General features: G+C 45.7%; 1 protein-coding gene across 1 annotated transcript; it reads left to right on the forward strand.

Moving 5' to 3' along the window:
- Window positions 1-1,237: 1,237 nt before the first annotated feature.
- On the forward strand, window positions 1,238-20,532 carry LOC144673977 (maternal B9.10 protein-like). Its single transcript, XM_078535551.1, has 4 exons — window positions 1,238-1,263; window positions 18,088-18,225; window positions 18,882-19,047; window positions 20,329-20,532. The coding sequence occupies exons 1-4, from the start codon at window positions 1,238-1,240 to the stop codon at window positions 20,530-20,532; spliced, it is 534 nt and encodes a 177-aa protein (XP_078391677.1).
- The last annotated feature ends 237 nt before the right edge of the window (window positions 20,533-20,769 follow it).

Here is a 20,769-nt window from a genome sequence, read left to right on the forward strand (position 1 = left end):
GGAAGAGTTTACAGAGATAGGGAGGTTTGTATGGGCTGGAGGAGGTTAAAGGGATAGGGACGGTTGTAGGGGCTGGAGGAGGTTACAGAGATAGGGACGGTTGTAGGGGCTGGAGGAGGTTACAAAGATAGGGAGGGTTGCAGGGGCTGGAGGAGGTTATAGAGATAGGAAGGGTTATAAGGGTTGGAAGAGTTTACAGAGATAGGGAGGGTTATAGGGGGTTGGAAGAGGTTAAAGAGATAGGGAGGTTTGTATGGGCTGGAGGAGGTTAAAGGGATAGGGACAGTTGTAGGGGCTGGAGGAGGTTACAAGGATAGGGAGGGTTATACGGGCTTGGAAGAGGTCACAGAGTTTCTCCAGTGCATCTTGTAGATGGTACATACTGCTGCAAATGTGTGTCGGTAGTGGAGAGAGTGAATATTTGTAAAAGGGGTGCCATCAAGCGGGCTGCTTTGTCCTGGACGGTGTCCAGCTTCTTGAGTGTTGTAGGAGCTACACTCATCCAGGGCAAGTGGAGAGTTTCCATCAGAGACTCCTGACTTGTGCCTTGTAGATGGTGGACAGACTTTGGGGAGTCAGGAGGTGAGTTACTCACCGCAGGATTCCCAGCCCCTGGCCTGCTCTTGTAGCCACAGTGTTTATATGGCTAGTCCAGTTCAGTTTCTGGGTGGAGAGAAGGCACCAATCTCTCCCCGATTCTAGGCGTGGAGGTCCTGTGGAAGAATTGACCAGATCCACCAAAGGAGAGCAGCTGGTGACACAGGATATTCATCCAGGGAGAGTCCCGAACCTCATAATCCCACCCCCCGCACCCACCAAGCCAAAGCCACCAACTGCAGCTGCATTGGGAAACTCTCCAAGATCATGTTCTACACTGATGACAGTAAAGATCATGGAAGGCAGGGAACTTTTGTATAAACTTAATAGTGTCCAAAATACAATTGTAAGTACCAATACATTATTGAGCTTATTCAGTGTAATAAATAAATGTCCCTAAAATACCAAATTGGTCAATTCCTTTTCCTGATCTCCTGTCGATTTGGATATTCTGAAATTATCATCTCAGACTCACTGATGACAAGTTGGTGACAAGGACTCATTGTCAGTGGGAAGTGATTCTGATTTCAATCCTGAACTATGATCTCCACAAGGAAGCACTGAATGGTCTCCTTATTTAAGGAAGGATGTAAATGCGTTGGAAGCAGTTCAGAGAAGGTTTACCAGACCAATACCTGAAATGGGTGGGTTGGACGGACTCGAAGAGTAAGATCCTGAGGGGTCTTGACAGGGTGGATGTGGAGAGGATGTTTCCTCTTGTGGGAGAATCTAGAACTTGGGGCTCATGGTTTAAAAATAAGAGGTTGCCCATTTAAGACAGAAATGAGAAATTTCTCTCTGAGGGTTGTTTGGAGGATCAGAATCCCCTCCAACTGGGAAACATACGAAATTAAAAATCCAGACCCACAGACCTGTTTTGACTTCATTTTGAAGATATAAAATACAAAATTTTTATTTGGAACAATATACTTTCATAAAATATTTGAAAAAACATTACAAGGCATTTCGAAATGACCATCACAAAAAATGCAATCATATTCCACTTTTCCACACAGGACATGAGGTGTTTCAATGGAATCAATATTACAGACATTTCAATATGGTCATTACCGAGAGTCAGACAGTGCAAAGCTATTCACATTATCGACATACATCATGTTAACACTCTGAGGTGCTTCAATACAATGATGATATATTTAGTGTTCACTGTACACTTTCCGTCTGAGTCGTACAGCCCGAGGGGTCTATACAATTCCCAGCCCCTCGGTGCACTGTAGCTGAAAGGTCTTAGACAGCGACCTTTCCCCATTGCGCCTTTGTGGCGGCTGCCCCCAAGCTCCACTACATCCCTCAGCACGTAGTCCACGGTGCCTCATTGTGTGGGGGGGGAGAGAGAGAGATGGGGGGAGGGCTGGCACCCGCAGGGCAGTGGTGGTGTTGGTGGGGGAAGTCTCCACAGCGCAGAGGGTTATACGTTCATATGTAACAATCATCCATTCTGGGCTGATTTTCCCCTCCCTGACACAGGCTCAGTGCTGGGGAAACTCAGTCGGTGCTGGACAGTCCCGTTCCCCAGAAGGTTTTGCTCTCCAGCCGCTCCATCCTGATGCTCAGGTGCTGTTGTCACAAGGCCCCGTGTTTCATTCAGATAAACCCAGTGTCTGGTTCCTGTATTCAAGGGGTTCAGTCAGATAAACCCAGAGTCAGATTCCTGTGTTAAAGGGGTTCAGTGAGAGTAAACCCAGAGTCTGGTTCCTGTATTAAAGGGGTTCAGCCAGATATACCCAGAGCCTGGTTTCTGTATTAAAGGGGTTCAGACAGATAAACCCAGAGTCTGGTTCCTGTATTAAAGTGATTCAGTAAGATAAACACAGAGTCATGGTTCCTGTATTAAAGGGGTTCAGTCAGATAAACCCAGAGTCGGGTTCCTGTATTAATGGGGTTCAGCCAGATAAACCCAGAGTCTTGTTCCTGTATTAAAGGGGTTCAGTGAGAATAAACTCAGAGTCTTGTTCCTGCATTAAAGGGGTTTAGTCAGATAAACCCAGAGTCTAGTTCCTGTATTCAAGGGGTTCAGTCAGATAAACCCAGAGTCAGATTCCTGTATTAATGGGGTTCAGTCAGATAAACCCAGTGCCTGGTTCCTGTGTTAAAGGGGTTCAGTGAGAGTAAACCCAGAGTCTGGTTCCTGTATTAGCGGGGTTCAATCAGATAAACCCAGAGTCTGGATCCTGTATTGAAGGGGTTCAGTCAGATAAACCCAGAGTCTGGTTCCTGTATTAAAGGGGTTCAGTCAGATAATCCCAGAGTCTAATTCCTTTATTAAAGGGGTTCAGTCAGATCGACGCAGAGTCTGGTTCCTGTATTAAAGGGGTTCAGTCAGATAAACCCACAGTCTGGTTCCTGTATTAAAGAGGTTCAGTCAGATAAACCCAGAGCCTGATTCCTGTATTAAAGGGGTTCAGTCAGATATACCCAGAGCCTGGTTCCTGTATTAAATGGGTTCAGACAGATAAACCCAGAGTCTGTTTCCTGTATTAAAGGGGTTCAGTCAGATAAACCCAGAGTCTTGTTCCTGTTTTAATGGGGTTCATTCAGATAAACCCAGTGTCTGGTTCCTGTATTCAAGGGGTTCAGTCAGATAAACCCAGAGTCAGATTCCTGTATTAATGGGGTTCAGTCAGATAAACCCAGTGCCTGGTTCCTGTGTTAAAGGGGTTCAGTGAGAGTAAACCCAGAGTCTGGTTCCTGTATTAAAGGGGTTCAGCCAGATATACCCAGAGCCTGGTTTCTGTATTAAAGGGGTTCAGACAGATAAACCCAGAGTCTGTTTCCTGTATTAAATTGATTCAGTCAGATAAACTCAGATTCATGGTTCCTGTATTAAAGGGGTTCAGTCAGATAGTCCCAGAGTCTGGTTCCTGTATTAAAGGGGTTCAGCAAGATAAACCCAGAGTCTTGTTCCTGAATTAAAGGGGTTCAGAGAGAATAAACTCAGAGTCTTGTTCCTGCATTAAAGGGGTTTAGTCAGATAAACCCAGAGTCTAGTTCCTGTATTCAAGGGGTTCAGTCAGATAATCCCAGAGTCAGATTCCTGTATTAATGGGGTTCAGTCAGATAAACCCAGTGCCTGGTTCCTTTGTTAAAGGGGTTCAGTGAGAGTAAACCCAGAGTCTGGTTCCTGTATTAGCGGGGTTCAATCAGATAAACCCAGAGTCTGGATCCTGTATTAAAGGGGTTCAGTCAGATAAACCCAGAGTCTGGTTCCTGTATTAAAGGGGTTCAGTCAGATCGACGCAGAGTCTGGTTCCTGTATTAAAGGGGTTCAGTCAGATGAACCCACAGTCTGGTTCCTGTATTAAAGATGTTCAGTCAGATAAACCCAGAGCCTGGTTCCTGTATTAAAGGGGTTCAGTCAGATATACCCAGAGCCTGGTTCCTGTATTAAAGGGGTTCAGACAGATATACCCAGAGTCTGGTTCCTGTATTAAAGGGGATCAGCCAGATAAACCCAGAGTCTTGTTCCTGTTTTAACGGGGTTCATTCAGATAAACCCAGTGTCTGATTCCTGTATTCAAGGGGTTCAGTCAGATAAACCCAGAGTCAGATTCCTGTATTAATGGGGTTCAGTCAGATAAACCCAGTGCCTGGTTCCTGTGTTAAAGGGGTTCAGTGAGAGTAAACCCAGAGTCTGGTTCCTGTATTAAAGGGGTTCAGCCAGATAAACCCAGAGTCTGTTTCCTGTATTAAAGGGGTTTAGTCAGATAAACCCAGAGTCTGGTTCCTCTATTTAAGGTGTTCAGTCAGATAAACCCAGAGTCTGGGTCCTGTATTAAAGTGATTCAGTCAGATAAACTCAGAGTCATGGTTCCTGTATTAAAGGGGTTCAGTCAGATAGTCCCAGAGTCTGGTTCCTTTATTAAAGGGGTTCAGCCAGATAAACCCAGAGTCTTGTTCCTGTATTAAAGGGGTTCAGTGAGAATAAACTCAGAGTCTTGTTCCTGCATTAATGGGGTTTAGTCAGATATACCCAGAGTCTAGTTCCTGTATTCAAGGGGTTCAGTCAGATAAACCCAGAGTCAGATTCCTGTATTAATGGGGTTCAGTCAGATAAACCCAGTGCCTGGTTCCTGTATTAAAGGCGTTCAGTGAGAATTAACCCAGAGTCTAATTCCTGTATTAAAGGGGTTCAGTCAGATAAAGCCACTGTCTGGTTCCTGTATAAAAGGGGTTCAGTCAGATAAACCCTGAGTCTTGTATCTGTATTTAAGGGGTTCAGACAGATATACCCAGAGCATGATTTCAGTATTAAAGGCGTTCAGTGAGAATATACCCAGTGCCTGGTTTCTGTCTTAAAGGGGTTCAGCGAGAATAAACCTAGAGTCTGGTTCCTGTATTAAAGGGGTTCAGCCAGATATACCCAGAGCCTGGTTTCTGTATTAAAGGGGTTCACACAGATAAACCCAGAGTCTGTTTCCTGTATTAAAGGGGTTTAGTCAGATAAACCCAGAGTCTGGTTCCTCTATTAAAGGTGTTCAGTCAGATAAACCCAGAGTCTGGGTCCTGTATTAAAGTGATTCAGTCAGATAAACTCAGAGTCATGGTTCCTGTATTAAAGGGGTTCAGTCAGATAGTCCCAGAGTCTGGTTCCTGTATTAAAGGGGTTCAGCCAGATAAACCCAGAGTCTTGTTCCTGTATTAAAGGGGATCAGTGAGAATAAACTCAGAGCCTGGTTTCTGCATTAAAGGGGTTTAGTCAGATAAACCCAGAGTCTAGTTCCTGTGTTCAAGTGGTTCAGTCAGATAAACCCAGAGTCAGATTCCTGTATTAATGGGGTTCAGTCAGATAAACCCAGTGCCTGGTTCCTGTGTTAAAGGGGTTCAGTGAGAGTAAACCCAGAGTCTGGTTCCTGTATTAGCGGGGTTCAATCAGATAAAGCCAGAGTCTGGATCCTGTATTAAAGGATTTCAGTCAGATAAACCCAGAGTCTGGTTCCTGTATTAAAGGGGTTCAGTCAGATAATCCCAGAGTCTAATTCCTTTATTAATGGGGTTCAGTCAGATATACCCAGAGCCTGGTTTTTGTATTAAAGGCGTTCAGTGAGAATAAACCCAGAGTCTGGTTCCTGTATTAAAGGGGTTCAGTCAGATAAACCCAGAGTCTAATTCCTGTATTAAAGGGGTTCAGTCAGATAAACCCACAGTCTGGGTCCTGTATAAAAGGGGTTCAGTCAGATAAACTCAGCGTCTTGATCATGTATTTAAGGGGTTCAGACAGATATACCCAGAGCCTGATTTCAGTATTAAAGGCGTTCAGTGAGAATAAACCCAGTGCCTGGTTCCTGTCTTAAAGGGGTTCAGCGAGAATAAACCTAGAGTCTGGTTCCTGTATTAAAGGGGTTCAGTCAGATATACCCAGAGTCTGGTTCCTGTATTAAAGGGGTTCAGACAGATAAACACAGAATCCGTTTCCTGTATTAAAGGGGTTCAGTCAGATAAACCAAGTGATTCGTTCCTGTATTAAAGGGGTTCAGTGAGAATAAACCCAGAGTCTGGTTCCTGTGTTAAAGGGGTTCATTCAGATAAACCCTGAGTCTGGTTACTGTATTAAGGGGGTTCAGTCAGATAAAACCAGAATCTTGTTCCTTTATTAAAGGGGTTCAGAGAGATGAACCCAGAGTCTTGTTCCTGTATTAAAGGGGTTCAGTCAGATAAACCCAGTGTCTGGTTCCTGTATTCAAGGGGTTCAGTCAGATAAACCCAGAGTCTGATTCCTGTATTAATGGGGTTCAGTCAGATAAACCCAGTGCCTGGTTCCTGTATTAAAGTGGTTCAGTCAGATAAACCCAGACTCTGGTACCTGTTTTAAAGGGGTTCAGACAGATAAACCCAGAGTCTGGTACCTGTATTAAAGGGGTTCAGTCACATAAACTCAGAGTCTGGTTCCTGCATTAAAGGGGTTCAGTCAGATAAACCGAGAGTCTGGTTCATGTATTAAAGGTGTTCAGTCAGATAAACCCAGAGTCTGGTTCCTGTATTAAAGGGGTTCAGTCAGATATACCCGGTGTCTGGTTCCTGTATTAAAGGGGTTCAGTCAGATAGACCCAGAGTCTGGTTCCTGTATTAAAGGGGTTCAGTCAGATATACCCAGAGTCTGGTTCCTGTATTAAAGGGGTTCAGTCAGATAGACCCAGAGTCTAGTTCCTGTATTAAAGGGGTTCAATCAGATAAACCCAGTGTCTGGTTCCTTATTAAAGGGGTTCAGTCAGATAAACCCAGAGTCTGGTTCCTGTATTAAAGGGGTTCAGGCAGATATACCCAGAGTCTGGTTCCTGTATTAAAGGGGTTCAGTCAGAAATATATAGAGTCTGGTTCCTGTATTAAAGGGGTTCAGTCAGATATACCCAGAGTCTGGTTCCTGTATTAAAGGGGTTCAGTCAGATAAACCCAGAGACTTTTTCCTGTATTAAATGGGTTCACTCAGATAAACCAAGAGTCTGCTTCCTGTATTAAAGGGGTTCAGTCAGATAAACCCAGAGTCTGGTTCCTGTATTAAAGGGGTTCAGTCAGATAAACCCAGAGACTGTTTCCTGTATTAAATGGGTTCAGTCAGATAAACCCAGAGTCTGGTTCCTGTATTAAAGGGGTTCAGGCAGATAAACCCAGAGTCTGGTTCCTGTATTAAAGGGGTTCAGTCAGATAAACCCAGAGTCTGGTTCCTGTATTAAAGGGGTTCAGGGAGATATACCCCGAATCTGGTTCCTGTATTAAAGGGGTTCCGTCAGATAAACCCAGACTCTGGTTCCTGTATTTAAGGGGTTCAGTCAGATAAACACAGAGCCTGGTTCCTGTATTAAAGGGGTTCAGACAGATAAACCCAGAGTCTGGTTCCTGTATTAAAGGGGTTCAGTCAGATAAACCCAGAGTCAGGATTCCTGTATTAAAGAGGTTCAGTCAGATAAACCCAGACTCTGGTTCCTGTATTAAAGGGGTTCAGTCAGATAAACCCAGACTCTGGTTCCTGTATTAAAGGGGTTCAGTCAGATAAACCCAGAGTCTGGTTCCTGTATTAAAGGGGTTCAGTCAGAAAAACCCAGAGACTGGTTCCTGTATTAAAGGGGTTCAGTCAGATAAACCCAGACTCTGGTTCCTGTAATAAAGGGGTACAGTCAGATAAACCCAGACTCTGGTTCCTGTTTTAAAGGGGTTCAGGCAGATAAACACAGAGTCTGGTACCTGTATTAAAGGGGTTCAGTCAGATAAACTCAGAGTCTGGTTCCTGCATTAAAGGGCTTCAGTCAGATAAACCCAGAGTCTGGTTCCTGTATTAAAGGGGTTCAGTCAGATAAACCCAGAGTCTGGTTCCTGTATTAAAGGGGTTCAGTCAGATAAACCCAGAGTCTGGTTCCTGTATTAAAGGGTTTCAGTCAGATAAACCCAGAGTCTGGTTCCTGTATTAAAGGGGTTCAGGGAGATATACCCAGAATCTGGTTCCTGTATTAAAGGGGTTCAGTCAGATAAACCCAGAGTCTGGTTCCTGTATTAAAGGGGTTCAGTCAGATAAACCCAGAGCCTGGTTCCTGTACTAAAGGGGTTCAGTCAGATATACCCACCGTCTGGTTCCTGTATTAAAGGGGTTCAATCAGATAAACCCAGAGTGTGGTTCCTGTATTAGAGGGGTTCAGTCAGATAAACCCAGAGTCTGGTTCCAGTATTAAAGGGGTTCAGTCAGATAAACACAGAGTCTGGTTCCTGTATTAAAGGGGTTCAGACAGATAAACCCAGAGTCTGGTTCCTGTATTAAAGGGGTTCAGTCAGATAAACCCAGAGTCTGGTTTCTGTATTTAAGAGGTTCAGTCAGATAAACCCAGACTCTGGTTCCTGTATTAAAGGGGTTCAGTCAGATAAACCCAGACTCTGGTTCCTGCATTAAAAGGGTTCAGTCAGATATACCCAGAGTCTGGTTCCTGTATTAAAGGGGTTCAGTCAGATAAACCCAGAGACTGGTTCCTTAATTAAAGGGTTTCAGTCAGATAAACCCAGACTCTGGTTCCTGTATTAAAGGGGTACAGTCAGATAAACCCAGACTCTGGTACCTGTTTTAAAGGGGTTCAGACAGATAAACCCAGAGTCTGGTACCTGTATTAAAGGGGTTCAGTCACATAAACTCAGAGTCTGGTTCCTGCATTAAAGGGGTTCAGTCAGATAAACCGAGAGTCTGGTTCCTGTATTAAAGGGTTTCAGTCAGATAAACCCAGAGTCTGGTTCCTGTATTAAAGGGGTTCAGGGAGATATACCCAGAATCTGGTTCCTGTATTAAAGGGGTTCAGTCAGATAAACCCAGAGTCTGGTTCCTGTATTAAAGGGGTTCAGTCAGATAAACCCAGAGCCTGGTTCCTGTACTAAAGGGGTTCAGTCAGATATACCCACCGTCTGGTACCTGTATTAAAGGGGTTCAATCAGATAAACCCAGAGTGTGGTTCCTGTATTAGAGGGGTTCAGTCAGATAAACCCAGAGTCTGGTTCCAGTATTAAAGGGGTTCAGTCAGATAAACACAGAGTCTGGTTCCTGTATTAAAGGGGTTCAGACAGATAAACCCAGAGTCTGGTTCCTGTATTAAAGGGGTTCAGTCAGATAAACCCAGAGTCTGGTTTCTGTATTTAAGAGGTTCAGTCAGATAAACCCAGACTCTGGTTCCTGTATTAAAGGGGTTCAGTCAGATAAACCCAGACTCTGGTTCCTGCATTAAAAGGGTTCAGTCAGATATACCCAGAGTCTGATTCCTGTATTAAAGGGGTTCAGTCAGATAAACCCAGAGACTGGTTCCTTAATTAAAGGGTTTCAGTCAGATAAACCCAGACTCTGGTTCCTGTATTAAAGGGGTACAGTCAGATAAACCCAGACTCTGGTACCTGTTTTAAAGGGGTTCAGACAGATAAACCCAGAGTCTGGTACCTGTATTAAAGGGGTTCAGTCACATAAACTCAGAGTCTGGTTCCTGCATTAAAGGGGTTCAGTCAGATAAACCGAGAGTCTGGTTCCTGTATTAAAGGGGTTCAGTCAGATAAACCCAGAGTCTGGTTCCTGTATTAAAGGGGTTCAGTCAGATATACCCGGTGTCTGGTTCCTGTATTAAAGGGGTTCAGTCTGATAGACCCAGAGTCTGGTTCCTGTATTAAAGGGGTTCAGTCAGATATACCCAGAGTCTGGTTCCTGTATTAAAGGGGTTTAGTCAGATAGACCCAGAGTCTGGTTCCTGTATTAAAGGGGTTCAATAAGATAAACCCAGTGTCTGGTTCCTTATTAAAGGGGTTCAGTCAGATATACCCGGTGTCTGGTTCCTGTATTAAAGGGGTTCAGTCTGATAGACCCAGAGTCTGGTTCCTGTATTAAAGGGGTTCAGGCAGATATACCCAGAGTCTGGTTCCTGTATTAAAGGGGTTCAGTCAGATATACCCAGAGTCTGGTTCCTGTAATTAAGGGGTTCAGTCAGATAAACCCAGAGACTGTTTCCTGTATTAAATGGGTTCAGTCAGATAAACTCAGAGTCTGGTTCCTGCATTAAAGGGGTTCAGTCAGATAAACCGAGAGTCTGGTTCATGCATTAAAGGTGTTCAGTCAGATAAACCCAGAGTCTGGTTCCTGTATTAAAGGGGTTCAGTCAGATATACCCGGTGTCTGGTTCCTGTATTAAAGGGGTTCAGTCAGATAGACCCAGAGTCTGGTTCCTGTATTAAAGGGGTTCAGTCAGATATACCCAGAGTCTGGTTCCTGTGTTAAAGGGGTTCAGGCAGATATACCCAGAGTCTGGTTCCTGTATTAAAGGGGTTCAGTCAGAAATATATAGAGTCTGGTTCCTGTATTAAAGGGGTTCAGTCAGATATACCCAGAGTCTGGTTCCTGTATTAAAGGGGTTCAGTCAGATAAACCCAGAGACTGTTTCCTGTATTAAATGGGTTCAGTCAGATAAACCAAGAGTCTGGTTCCTGTATTAAAGGGGTTCAGTCAGATAAACCCAGAGTCTGGTTCCTGTATTAAAGGGGTTCAGTCAGATAAACCCAGAGACTGTTTCCTGTATTAAATGGGTTCAGTCAGATAAACCCAGAGTCTGGTGCCTGTATTAAAGGGGTTCAGTCAGATAAACCCAGAGTCTGGTTCCTGTATTAAAGGGGTTCAGTCAGATAAACCCAGAGTCTGGTTCCTGTATTAAAGGGGTTCAGGGAGATATACCCCGAATCTGGTTCCTGTATTAAAGGGGTTCCGTCAGATAAACCCAGACTCTGGTTCCTGTATTAAAGGGGTTCAGTCAGATAAACACAGAGCCTGGTTCCTGTATTAAAGGGGTTCAGACAGATAAACCCAGAGCCTGGTTCCTGTATTAAAGGGGTTCAGTCAGATAAACCCAGAGTCAGGATTCCTGTATTAAAGAGGTTCAGTCAGATAAACCCAGACTCTGGTTCCTGTATTAAAGGGGTTCAGTCAGATAAACCCAGACTCTGGTTCCTGTATTAAAGGGGTTCAGTCAGATAAACCCAGAGTCTGGTTCCTCTATTAAAGGGGTTCAGTCAGAAAAACCCAGAGACTGGTTCCTGTATTAAAGGGGTTCAGTCAGATAAACCCAGACTCTGGTTCCTGTAATAAAGGGGTACAGTCAGATAAACCCAGACTCTGGTTCCTGTTTTAAAGGGGTTCAGACAGATAAACACAGAGTCTGGTACCTGTATTAAAGGGGTTCAGTCAGATAAACTCAGAGTCTGGTTCCTGCATTAAAGGGCTTCAGTCAGATAAACCCAGAGTCTGGTTCCTGTATTAAAGGGGTTCAGTCAGATAAACCCAGAGTCTGGTTCCTGTATTAAAGGGGTTCAGTCAGATAAACCCAGAGTCTGGTTCCTGTATTAAAGGGGTTCAGTCAGATAAACCCAGAGTCTGGTTCCTGTATTAAAGGGGTTCAGGGAGATATACCCAGAATCTGGTTCCTGTATTAAAGGGGTTCAGTCAGATAAACCCAGTGTCTGGTTCCTGTATTAAAGGGGTTCAGTCAGATAAACCCAGAGCCTGGTTCCTGTACTAAAGGGGTTCAGTCAGATATACCCACCGTCTGGTTCCTGTATTAAAGGGGTTCAATCAGATAAACCCAGAGTGTGGTTCCTGTATTAGAGGGGTTCAGTCAGATAAACCCAGAGTCTGGTACCTGTATTAATGGGGTTCAGTCAGATAAACCCAGTGCCTGGTTCCTGTATTAAAGGGGTTCAGACAGATAAACCCAGAGTCTGGTTCCAGTACTAAAGGGGTTCAGTCAGATAAACACAGAGTCTGGTTCCTGTATTAAAGGTTTTCAGACAGATAAACCCAGAGTCTGGTTCCTGTATTAAAGGGGTTCAGTCAGATAAACCCAGAGTCTGGTTTCTGTATTTAAGAGGTTCAGTCAGATAAACCCAGACTCTGGTTCCTGTATTAAAGGGGTTCAGTCAGATAAACCCAGACTCTGGTTCCTGTATTAAAAGGGTTCAGTCAGATATACCCAGAATCTGGTTCCTGTATTAAAGGGGTTCAGTCAGATAAACCCAGAGACTGGTTCCTTAATTAAAGGGGTTCAGTCAGATAAACCCAGACTCTGGTTCCTGTATTAAAGGGGAACAGTCAGATAAACCCAGACTTTGGTACCTGTTTTAAAGGGGTTCAGACAGATAAACCCAGAGTCTGGTACCTGTATTAAAGGGGTTCAGTCACATAAACTCAGAGTATGGTTCCTGCATTAAAGGGGTTCAGTTAGATAAACCGAGAGTCTGGTTCCTGTATTAAAGGTGTTCAGTCAGATAAACCCAGAGTCTGGTTCCTGTATTAAAGGGGTTCAGTCAGATATACCCGGTGTCTGGTTCCTGTATTAAAGGGGTTCAGTCTGATAGACCCAGAGTCTGGTTCCTGTATTAAAGGGGTTCAGTCAGATATACCCAGAGTCTGGTTCCTGTATTAAAGGGGTTTAGTCAGATAGACCCAGAGTCTGGTTCCTGTATTAAAGGGGTTCAATCAGATAAACCCAGTGTCTGGTTCCTTATTAAAGGGGTTCAGTCAGATATACCCGGTGTCTGGTTCCTGTATTAAAGGGGTTCAGTCTGATAGACCCAGAGTCTGGTTCCTGTATTAAAGGGGTTCAGGCAGATATACCCAGAGTCTGGTTCCTGTATTAAAGGGGTTCAGTCAGATATACCCAGAGTCTGGATCCTGTATTAAAGGGGTTCAGTCAGATAAACCCAGAGACTGTTTCCTGTATTAAATGGGTTCAGTCAGATAAACCCAGAGTCTGGTTCCTGTATTAAAGGGGTTCAGTCAGATAAACCCAGACTCTGGTTCCTGTAATAAAGGGGTACAGTCAGATAAACCCAGACTCTGGTTCCTGTTTTAAAGTGGTTCAGACAGATAAACACAGAGTCTGGTACCTGTATTAAAGGGGTTCAGTCAGATAAACTCAGAGTCTGGTTCCTGCATTAAAGGGGTTCAGTCAGATAAACCCAGAGTCTGGTTCCTGTATTAAAGGGGTTCAGTCAGATAAACCCAGAGTCTGGTTCCTGTATTAAAGGGGTTCAGTCAGATAAACCCAGAGTATGGTTCCTGTATTAAAGGGGTTCAGTCAGATAAACCCAGAGTCTGGTTCCTGTATTAAAGGGGTTCAGGGAGATATACCCAGAATCTGGTTCCTGTATTAAAGGGGTTCAGTCAGATAAACCCAGAGTCTGGTTCCTGTATTAAAGTGGTTCATTCAGATAAACCCAGAGCCTGGTTCCTGTACTAAAGGGGTTCAGTCAGATATACCCACCGTCTGGTTCCAGTATTAAAGGGGTTCAATCAGATAAACCCAGAGTGTGGTTCCTGTATTAGAGGGGTTCAGTCAGATAAACCCAGAGTCTTGTACCTGTATTAATGGGGTTCAGTCAGATAAACCCAGTGCCTGCTTCCTGTATTAAAGGGGTTCAGACAGATAAACCCAGAGTCTGGTTCCAGTATTAAAGGGGTTCAGTCAGATAAACACAGAGTCTGGTTCCTGTATTAAAGGGGTTCAGGCAGATAAACCCAGAGTCTGGTTCCTGTATTAAAGGGGTTCAGTCAGATAAACCCAGAGTCTGTTTTCTGTATTTAAGAGGTTCAGTCAGATAAACCCAGACTCTGGTTCCTGTATTAAAGGGGTTCAGTCAGATTAACCCAGACTCTGGTTCCTGTATTAAAAGGGTTCAGTCAGATATACCCAGAGTCTGGTTCCTGTATTAAAGGGGTTCAGTCAGATAAACCCAGAGACTGGTTCCTGTATTAAAGGGGTTCAGTCAGATAAACCCAGACTCTGGTTCCTGTATTAAAGGGGTACAGTCAGATAAACCCAGACTCTGGTACCTGTTTTAAAGGGGTTCAGACAGATAAACCCAGAGTCTGGTACCTGTATTAAAGGGGTTCAGTCACATAAACTCAGAGTCTGGTTCCTGCATTAAAGGGGTTCAGTCAGATAAACCGAGAGTCTGGTTCCTGTATTAAAGGGGTTCAGCCAGATAAACCCAGAGTCTGGTTCCTGTATTAAAGGGGTTCAGTCAGATATACCCGCTGTCTGGTTCCTGTATTAAAGGGGTTCAGTCAGATAGACCCAGAGTCTGGTTCCTGTATTAAAGGGGTTCAGTCAGATAGACCCAGAGTCTGGTTCCTGTATTAAAGGGGTTCAGTCAGATAGACCCAGAGTCTGGTTCCTGTATTAAAGGGGTTCAATCAGATAAACCCAGTGTCTGGTTCCTTATTAAAGGGGTTCAGTCAGATAAACCCAGAGTCTGGTTCCTGTATTAAAGGGGTTCAGGCAGATATACCCAGAGTCTGGTTCCTGTATTAAAGGGGTTCAGTCAGAAATATATAGAGTCTGCTTCCTGTATTAAAGGGGTTCAGTCAGATATACCCAGAGTCTGGTTCCTGTATTAAAGGGGTTCAGTCAGATAAACCCAGAGACTGTTTCCTGTATTAAATGGGTTCAGTCAGATAAACCCAGAGTCTGGTTCCTGTATTAAAGGTGTTCAGTCAGATAAACCCAGAGTCTGGTTCCTGTATTAAAGGGGTTCAGTCAGATAAACCCAGAGTCTGGTTCCTGTATTAAAGGGGTTCAGGGAGATATACCCCGAATCTGGTTCCTGTATTAAAGGGGTTCCGTCAGATAAACCCAGAGTCTGGTTCCTGTATTAAAGGGGTTCAGTCAGATAAACCCAGAGCCTTGTTCCTGTACTAAAGGGGTTCAGTCAGATATACCCAGCGTCTGGTTCCTGTATTAAAGGGGTTCAATCAGATCAACCCAGAGTGTGGTTCCTGTATTAAAGGTGTTCAGTCAGATAAACCCAGAGTCTGGTTCCTGTATTAATGGGGTTCAGGCAGATAAACCCAGTGCCTGGTTCCTGTATTAAAGGGGTTCAGACAGATAAACCCAGAGTCTGGTTCCAGTATTAAAGGGGTTCAGTCAGATAAACACAGAGTCTGGTTCCTGTATTAAAGGGGTTCAGACAGATAAACCCAGAGTCTGGTTCCTGTATTAAAGGGGTTCAGTCAGATAAACCCAGAGTCAGGATTCGTGTATTAAAGAGGTTAAGTCAGATAAACCCAGACTCTGGTTCCTGTATTAAAGGGGTTCAGTCAGATAAACCCAGACTCTGGTTCCTGTATTAAAGGGGTTCAGTCAGATAAACCCAGAGTCTGGTTCCTGTATTAAAGGGTTTCAGTCAGACAAACCCAGAGACTGGTTCCTGTATTTAAGGGGTTCAGTCAGATAAACCCAGACTCTGGTTCCTGTAATAAAGGGTTACAGTCAGATAAACCCAGTCTCTGGTTCCTGTTTTAAAGGGGTTCAGACAGATAAACACAGAGGCTGGTACCTGTATTAAATTGGTTCGGTCAGATAAACTCAGAGTCTGGTTCCTGCATTAAAGGGGTTCAGTCAGATAAACCCAGAGTCTGGTTCCTGTATTAAAGGGGTTCAGTCAGATAAACCCAGAGTCTGGTTCCTGTATTAAATGGGTTCAGTCAGATATACCCAGTGTCTGGTTCCTGTATTAAAGGGTTTTAGTCAGATAGACCCAGAGTCTAGTTCCTGTATTAAAGGGGTTCAGTCAAATTTTTCAGTCATATTTACCCCTCAACCAACATCACTAAAAAAACAGATGATCTGGGTCATTATCACCTTAATGTTTGTGGGAGCTTGCTGTGCACAAATTGGCCGCAACGTCTCCGACATTACACAGTGAACATACTTTTGAATAAGTATTTCATTGGCTGTGAAAGGTTTTGGGACATCCTGGGGTGGTGAAGGCGCCAGAGAAATGCAAGTCTTTGTTTTGAAAAAAAACAAAAAACTGCAGATGCTGGAAATCCAAAACAAAAACAAAAAAACCTGGAATAACTCAGCAGGTCTGGCAGCATCTGCGGAGAGGAAAACAGTTAACGTTTCGAGTCCGTATGATTCTTCAAAAGAACTAAGGAAAAATAGAAAAGAGGTGAAATATAAGGTGGTTTAAGAGGGGGTGGGACAGGTACAGCTGGATAGAGGGCCAGTGATAAAGTGGAGATAGCCAAAAGATGTCATAGACTAAAGGGCAAAGAGGTGGTGACGGTGGTGATATTATCTAAGGGATGTGCTAATGGGGACATTAAGGGTAGAAAGCAGGACGAGCAAGGTCCCAGGTAGCCCTAGTGGGGGTGGGGTGGGGGGAAGGGATCGAAATAGGCTAGAAGGTAAGAGATAAAACAATTGATGGAAATAAATTTAAAAATAATGGAAATAGTGGGAAAAGAAAAATCTATATAAATTATTGGAGAAAAGGGGGATCGGAAAGGCGGTGGGGATGGGGGAGAGAGTTCATTGATTGTCTTTGTTTTGAAAGTTGCTCGAAGTTGTCCCTGCAATACCGCACTTTCCCCACCTGGGGGCGCCGCTGCTCAGTTTTAAATTTGGATGAGCAGCTGAACCGCTTAAAGCCCCTTTAAAGCTGATACAATGAAATTTTAGGGGCATCTTAAAGGAAGGGAGATAGAGGTGGAGAGGTCTCGGGAGGGAATTCCAGAGTTTAGGGCCACAGGCAGCTGAAGGCACGGCCACCAATGGTGGAGCGATGGAAATCAGGGGATGCTCAAGGGGCTGCAATTGGAGGAAGGCAGAGATTTTGGAGGGTTGTCGGCCTGGAGGAGGTTACAGAGATAGGGAGGGGTATAGAAACTTGGAGGAAGTTACAGAGATAGGGAGGGTTGTAGGGGCTGGAGGAGGTTACAGAGATAGGGAGGGTTATAGAAACTTGGAGGAAGTTACAGAGATAGATAGGGTTGTAGGGGCTGGAGGAGGTTACAGAGATAGGGAGGGTTGTAGGGGCTGGAGGAGGTTACAGAGATAGGGAGGGTTGTAGGGGCTGGAGGAGGTTACAGAGATAGGGAGGGTTGTCAGGCTGGAGGAGGTTACAGAGATAGGGAGGGTTATAGAAACTTGGAGGAGATTACAGAGATAGGGAGGGTTGTAGGGGCTGGAGGAGGTTACAGAGATAGGGAGGGTTGTAGGGGCTGGAGGAGGTTACAGAGATAGGGAGGGTTGTAGGGGCTGGAGGAGGTTATAGAGATAGGGAGGGTTGTAAGGGCTGGAGAAGGTTACAGAGATATGGAGGGTTGTGGGGGCTGGAGGAGGTTACAGAGATGGGGAGGGTTGTAGGGGCTGGAGGAGGTTACAGAGATAGGGAGGGTTGTAGGGACTGGAGGAGGTTACAGAGATAGGGAGGGTTGTAGGGACTGGAGGAGGTTACAGAGATAGGGAAGGTTGTAGGGACTTGAGGAGGTTACAGAGTTAAGGAGGGTTGTAGGGGCTGGTGGAGGTTACAGGGATAGAGAGGGTTATAGAAGCTGGAGGAGGTTACAGAGATAGGGAGGGTTGTAGGGACTGGAGGAGGTTACAGAGATGGGGAGGGTTGTAGGGACTGGAGCAGGTTACAGAGATAGGGAGGGTTGTAGGGACTGGAGGAGGTTACAGAGATAGGGAGAGTTGTAGGGGCTGGAGGAGGTTACAGAGATGGGGAGGGTTGTGTGGACTGGAGGAGGTTACAGAGATAGGGAGGGTTGTAGGGACTGGAGGAGGTTACAGAGATAGGGAGTGTTGTAGGGACTGGAGGAGGTTACAAAGATAGGGAGAGTTGTGGGGACTGGAGGAGGTTACAGAGATAGGGAGTGTTGTAGGGACTGGAGGAGGTTACAGAGATAGGGAGGGTTGTAGGGACTGGAGGAGGTTACAGAGATGCGGAGGGTTGTAGGGACTGGAGGAGGTTACAGAGATAGGGAGGGTTGTGGGGACAGTTTTGAAAACAAGGATGAAAGTTTTAAAATGGAGGCGTTGTTGGACTGGGAGCTAATGTATGTCAGTGAGTGACGGGGTGAAGGCTGAACAGGACTTGGTACAACTTGGGAAAAGGGCCAGTAGGCTTCTGGATGGTCTAATGTCTGTCCTCTTGGATCCTTCAGTATATTTTTTCTCTCCCTGGTAGATGCATTCGGATAAACAGGAAACATAAAGCAGACCCATCCTTGTTGCTCGCTTGTCAAGACTGTGATCTGGAATATAACCAGTTGAGACTGCCCAAAGAGATTACGTTGTGGATTGATCCCCAGGAGGTGTGCTGCAGGTAAGTCTTCACCTGGACGGTTTAGCAACACAGTCACCGCAGAGACAAACACAAGGAGCTCATCTGGAGAATTGTGTCCGATTCCGACTGCCTCACACTTTAGGAGGGAAGGCGAGGCCTTGGGGAGGGTGAGGGGGAGATTGACTCGAATGGCGCCAGGGAAGAGGGACTTCAGTTCATGTGGAGAGACTGGGGAAGCTGGGATTGTTCTCCTTAGAGCAGAGAAGGTTAAGGGGGAGATTGAATCGAGACGTTCAAAATCATGAGGGGGTTTGGATAGAGTCAATAAGGAGAAAGTGTTTCCAGTGGCAGGAGGGTCGGTAACCAGAGGGACACAGATTGAAGGGAATCGGAACCAGAGGGGGAGATGAGAATTTTTTTTACACAGCGAGTTGTTGTGATCTGGATGGCGCTGCCTGAAAGGGCGGTGGATGCAGATTCAACAGGAACTTCCAAAGGGGGAATTGTGTCTGTCTGTCTCTCTCTCTCACTGGTGTGCTCTCTGTCTCTCCTTCACTGTACGGTAAACCTTCCCTCGGCTGTGTTCTGCCAGTTTGTGTGGGTGTTTGTTGTTTATACCAGGTTGTTAGTGGCTGTGTCTCGCGTGTTGCTGCCTGACCCGATTCCCACTAAATCTTCATTTGAAATTCCTGCAGGTGTAGTGATGGGAGTCTGCCTTTCACTGTCGCTCAGTTTGGACAAGACTCCAGGAGGGCGGCGTCGTTAGACTCTGAGCAAGGCAGCGCGTCCTCGGAGTGCAGCACACCTGACTGCCACTCGGAGACTTCGTCAGATGAAGGGGAACATGCCAAAGGTCAAACAGTGTAGGAAACTGCAGCAAAAACAGCTGAAGCTACTGGCAAGGTAAAGAGAACATTGAGCACCCAGTGCTGGGAGGGGTCGGAGTGAATGGTTCCAATACTCTCCGGGCCGATCTCCCACCTTCTACCCCTGGAAACTCATCAAAAACTCAACTGACCCCAGACCCAACTCACATTGAGTCCCGTTCACCCATCACTATCCTGTCGCTCACTGACCTACACTGGCTCCTGGTCCAGCAACGCCTCCGTTTTTAAAAAAAAATTTCATCCTTATTTCAAATCCTTCCTCACCCCTCCCTATTTCTATAAACCCCTGGAACCCTCCCTATCTCCGTAATCTCCTCCAGCCCCTACAACCCTATCTCTGTAACCTCCACCAGCCCCTACAACCCTATCTCTGTAACCTCCTCCAGCACCTACAACCCTCCCTATCACCATAACCTCCTCCAGCCCCAACCCTCCCTATCTCCGTAATCTCCACCAGCCCCTACAACCCTATCTCTGTAACCTCCTCCAGCCCCTACAACCCTATCTCTGTAACCTCCTCCAGCCCCTACAACCCTATCTCTGTAACCTCCTCCAGCAACTACAACCCTCCCTATCACCATAAACTCCTCCAGCCCCAACCCTCCCTATCGCCATAACCTCCTCCAGCCCCAACCATCCCTATCTCTGTAACCTCCTCCAGCCCCTACAACCCTATCTCTGTAACTTTTTCCAACCCCTACAACCCTCCCTATCTCTGTAACCTCCTCCAGCCCCTACAACCCTATCTCTGTAACCCCCTCCAGCCCCTACAACCCACCCTATCTCCGTAATCTCCTCCAGCCCCTACAACCCTCCCTATCTCTGTAACCTCTTCCAGCCCCTACAACCCTCCGAGATCTCTGCGCTCCTCCAATTCCGGCCTCTTGACCATCCCCCGCTTCGCATCGCTCTGCCATTGGCGGCCATGTCTTCAGCTGCCTGGGGGCCCTAAACTCTGGAATTCCCTCCCTAAACTCACTCACTCCCTCCCGAACACAGTCTGTCTCTCTTTCTATCTGTGGGAACTGGCTGTGCAATAGTTGGCTGCCCACATTTCCTCTATTTACAACAGTGACCACACTTCACATAAATTACTTCATTGGCTGTGAAACACTTTGGGACGTCCTGAGGTGGGGAAAGGTGCTAGAGAAATGCAGGTCCTTGCACGTGGCCTGTGGAGACGGGGCTGGGGATTAAATGGAGCTTGTGTGTGTGATTTGTCATGTTTAATTGATTCAATAATTTTTTCCCTTAGGTTTCTGGAAGTTTCTCCCAGTGCACTTCTGCGTGGCCTCTGTACCCTCACAAGCCGGTGCAGTATGCCACATTCTACCAACCCGTCCCCCTCATCAGCTACTACTTGATACCCGGACTGGACAAGGCCCTGCAACCTCGCCCAGGCTTCCTCCTGCCTCAGGTGCAGGCCCACTGCTCGAAGATCGGCAAAAGGCACAAGTGATGAAGGTCCTGGCTAGCAGAGGGATCGGATACCTCGCTCACACTGAGCTGTGCCAACCCTGTGCTTAACTGCTCCATTCTAACACCCATGGGCATGTTTGCAAGTGGCTGAGCTGTGTGTGTGTGTGAGCGCGGTGTGTGTGTGTGAGCGAGGTGTGTGAGTGTGAATGAGTCAGAGAGAAATGTTGCTGTATATAACATTCACTACTCACGTGTGTGTGTAAGGCCCACACTGCCT

Source organism: Cetorhinus maximus, unplaced genomic scaffold (assembly GCF_964194155.1).
Source record: "Cetorhinus maximus unplaced genomic scaffold, sCetMax3.hap1.1 HAP1_SCAFFOLD_523, whole genome shotgun sequence".
Taxonomy (NCBI): Eukaryota; Metazoa; Chordata; class Chondrichthyes; order Lamniformes; family Cetorhinidae; genus Cetorhinus; species Cetorhinus maximus.

Coding starts and splice junctions, on each gene's coding strand:
- LOC144673977 (XM_078535551.1), top strand. CDS start 1,238: ATGGGTGGGTTGGACGGACTCGAAGA. Junction 1,264..18,087: donor GGGTTGGACGGACTCGAAGA/GTAAGATCCTGA, acceptor TCTCCCTGGTAG/ATGCATTCGGATAAACAGGA. Junction 19,048..20,328: donor AACATGCCAAAGGTCAAACA/GTGTAGGAAACT, acceptor TTTTTCCCTTAG/GTTTCTGGAAGTTTCTCCCA.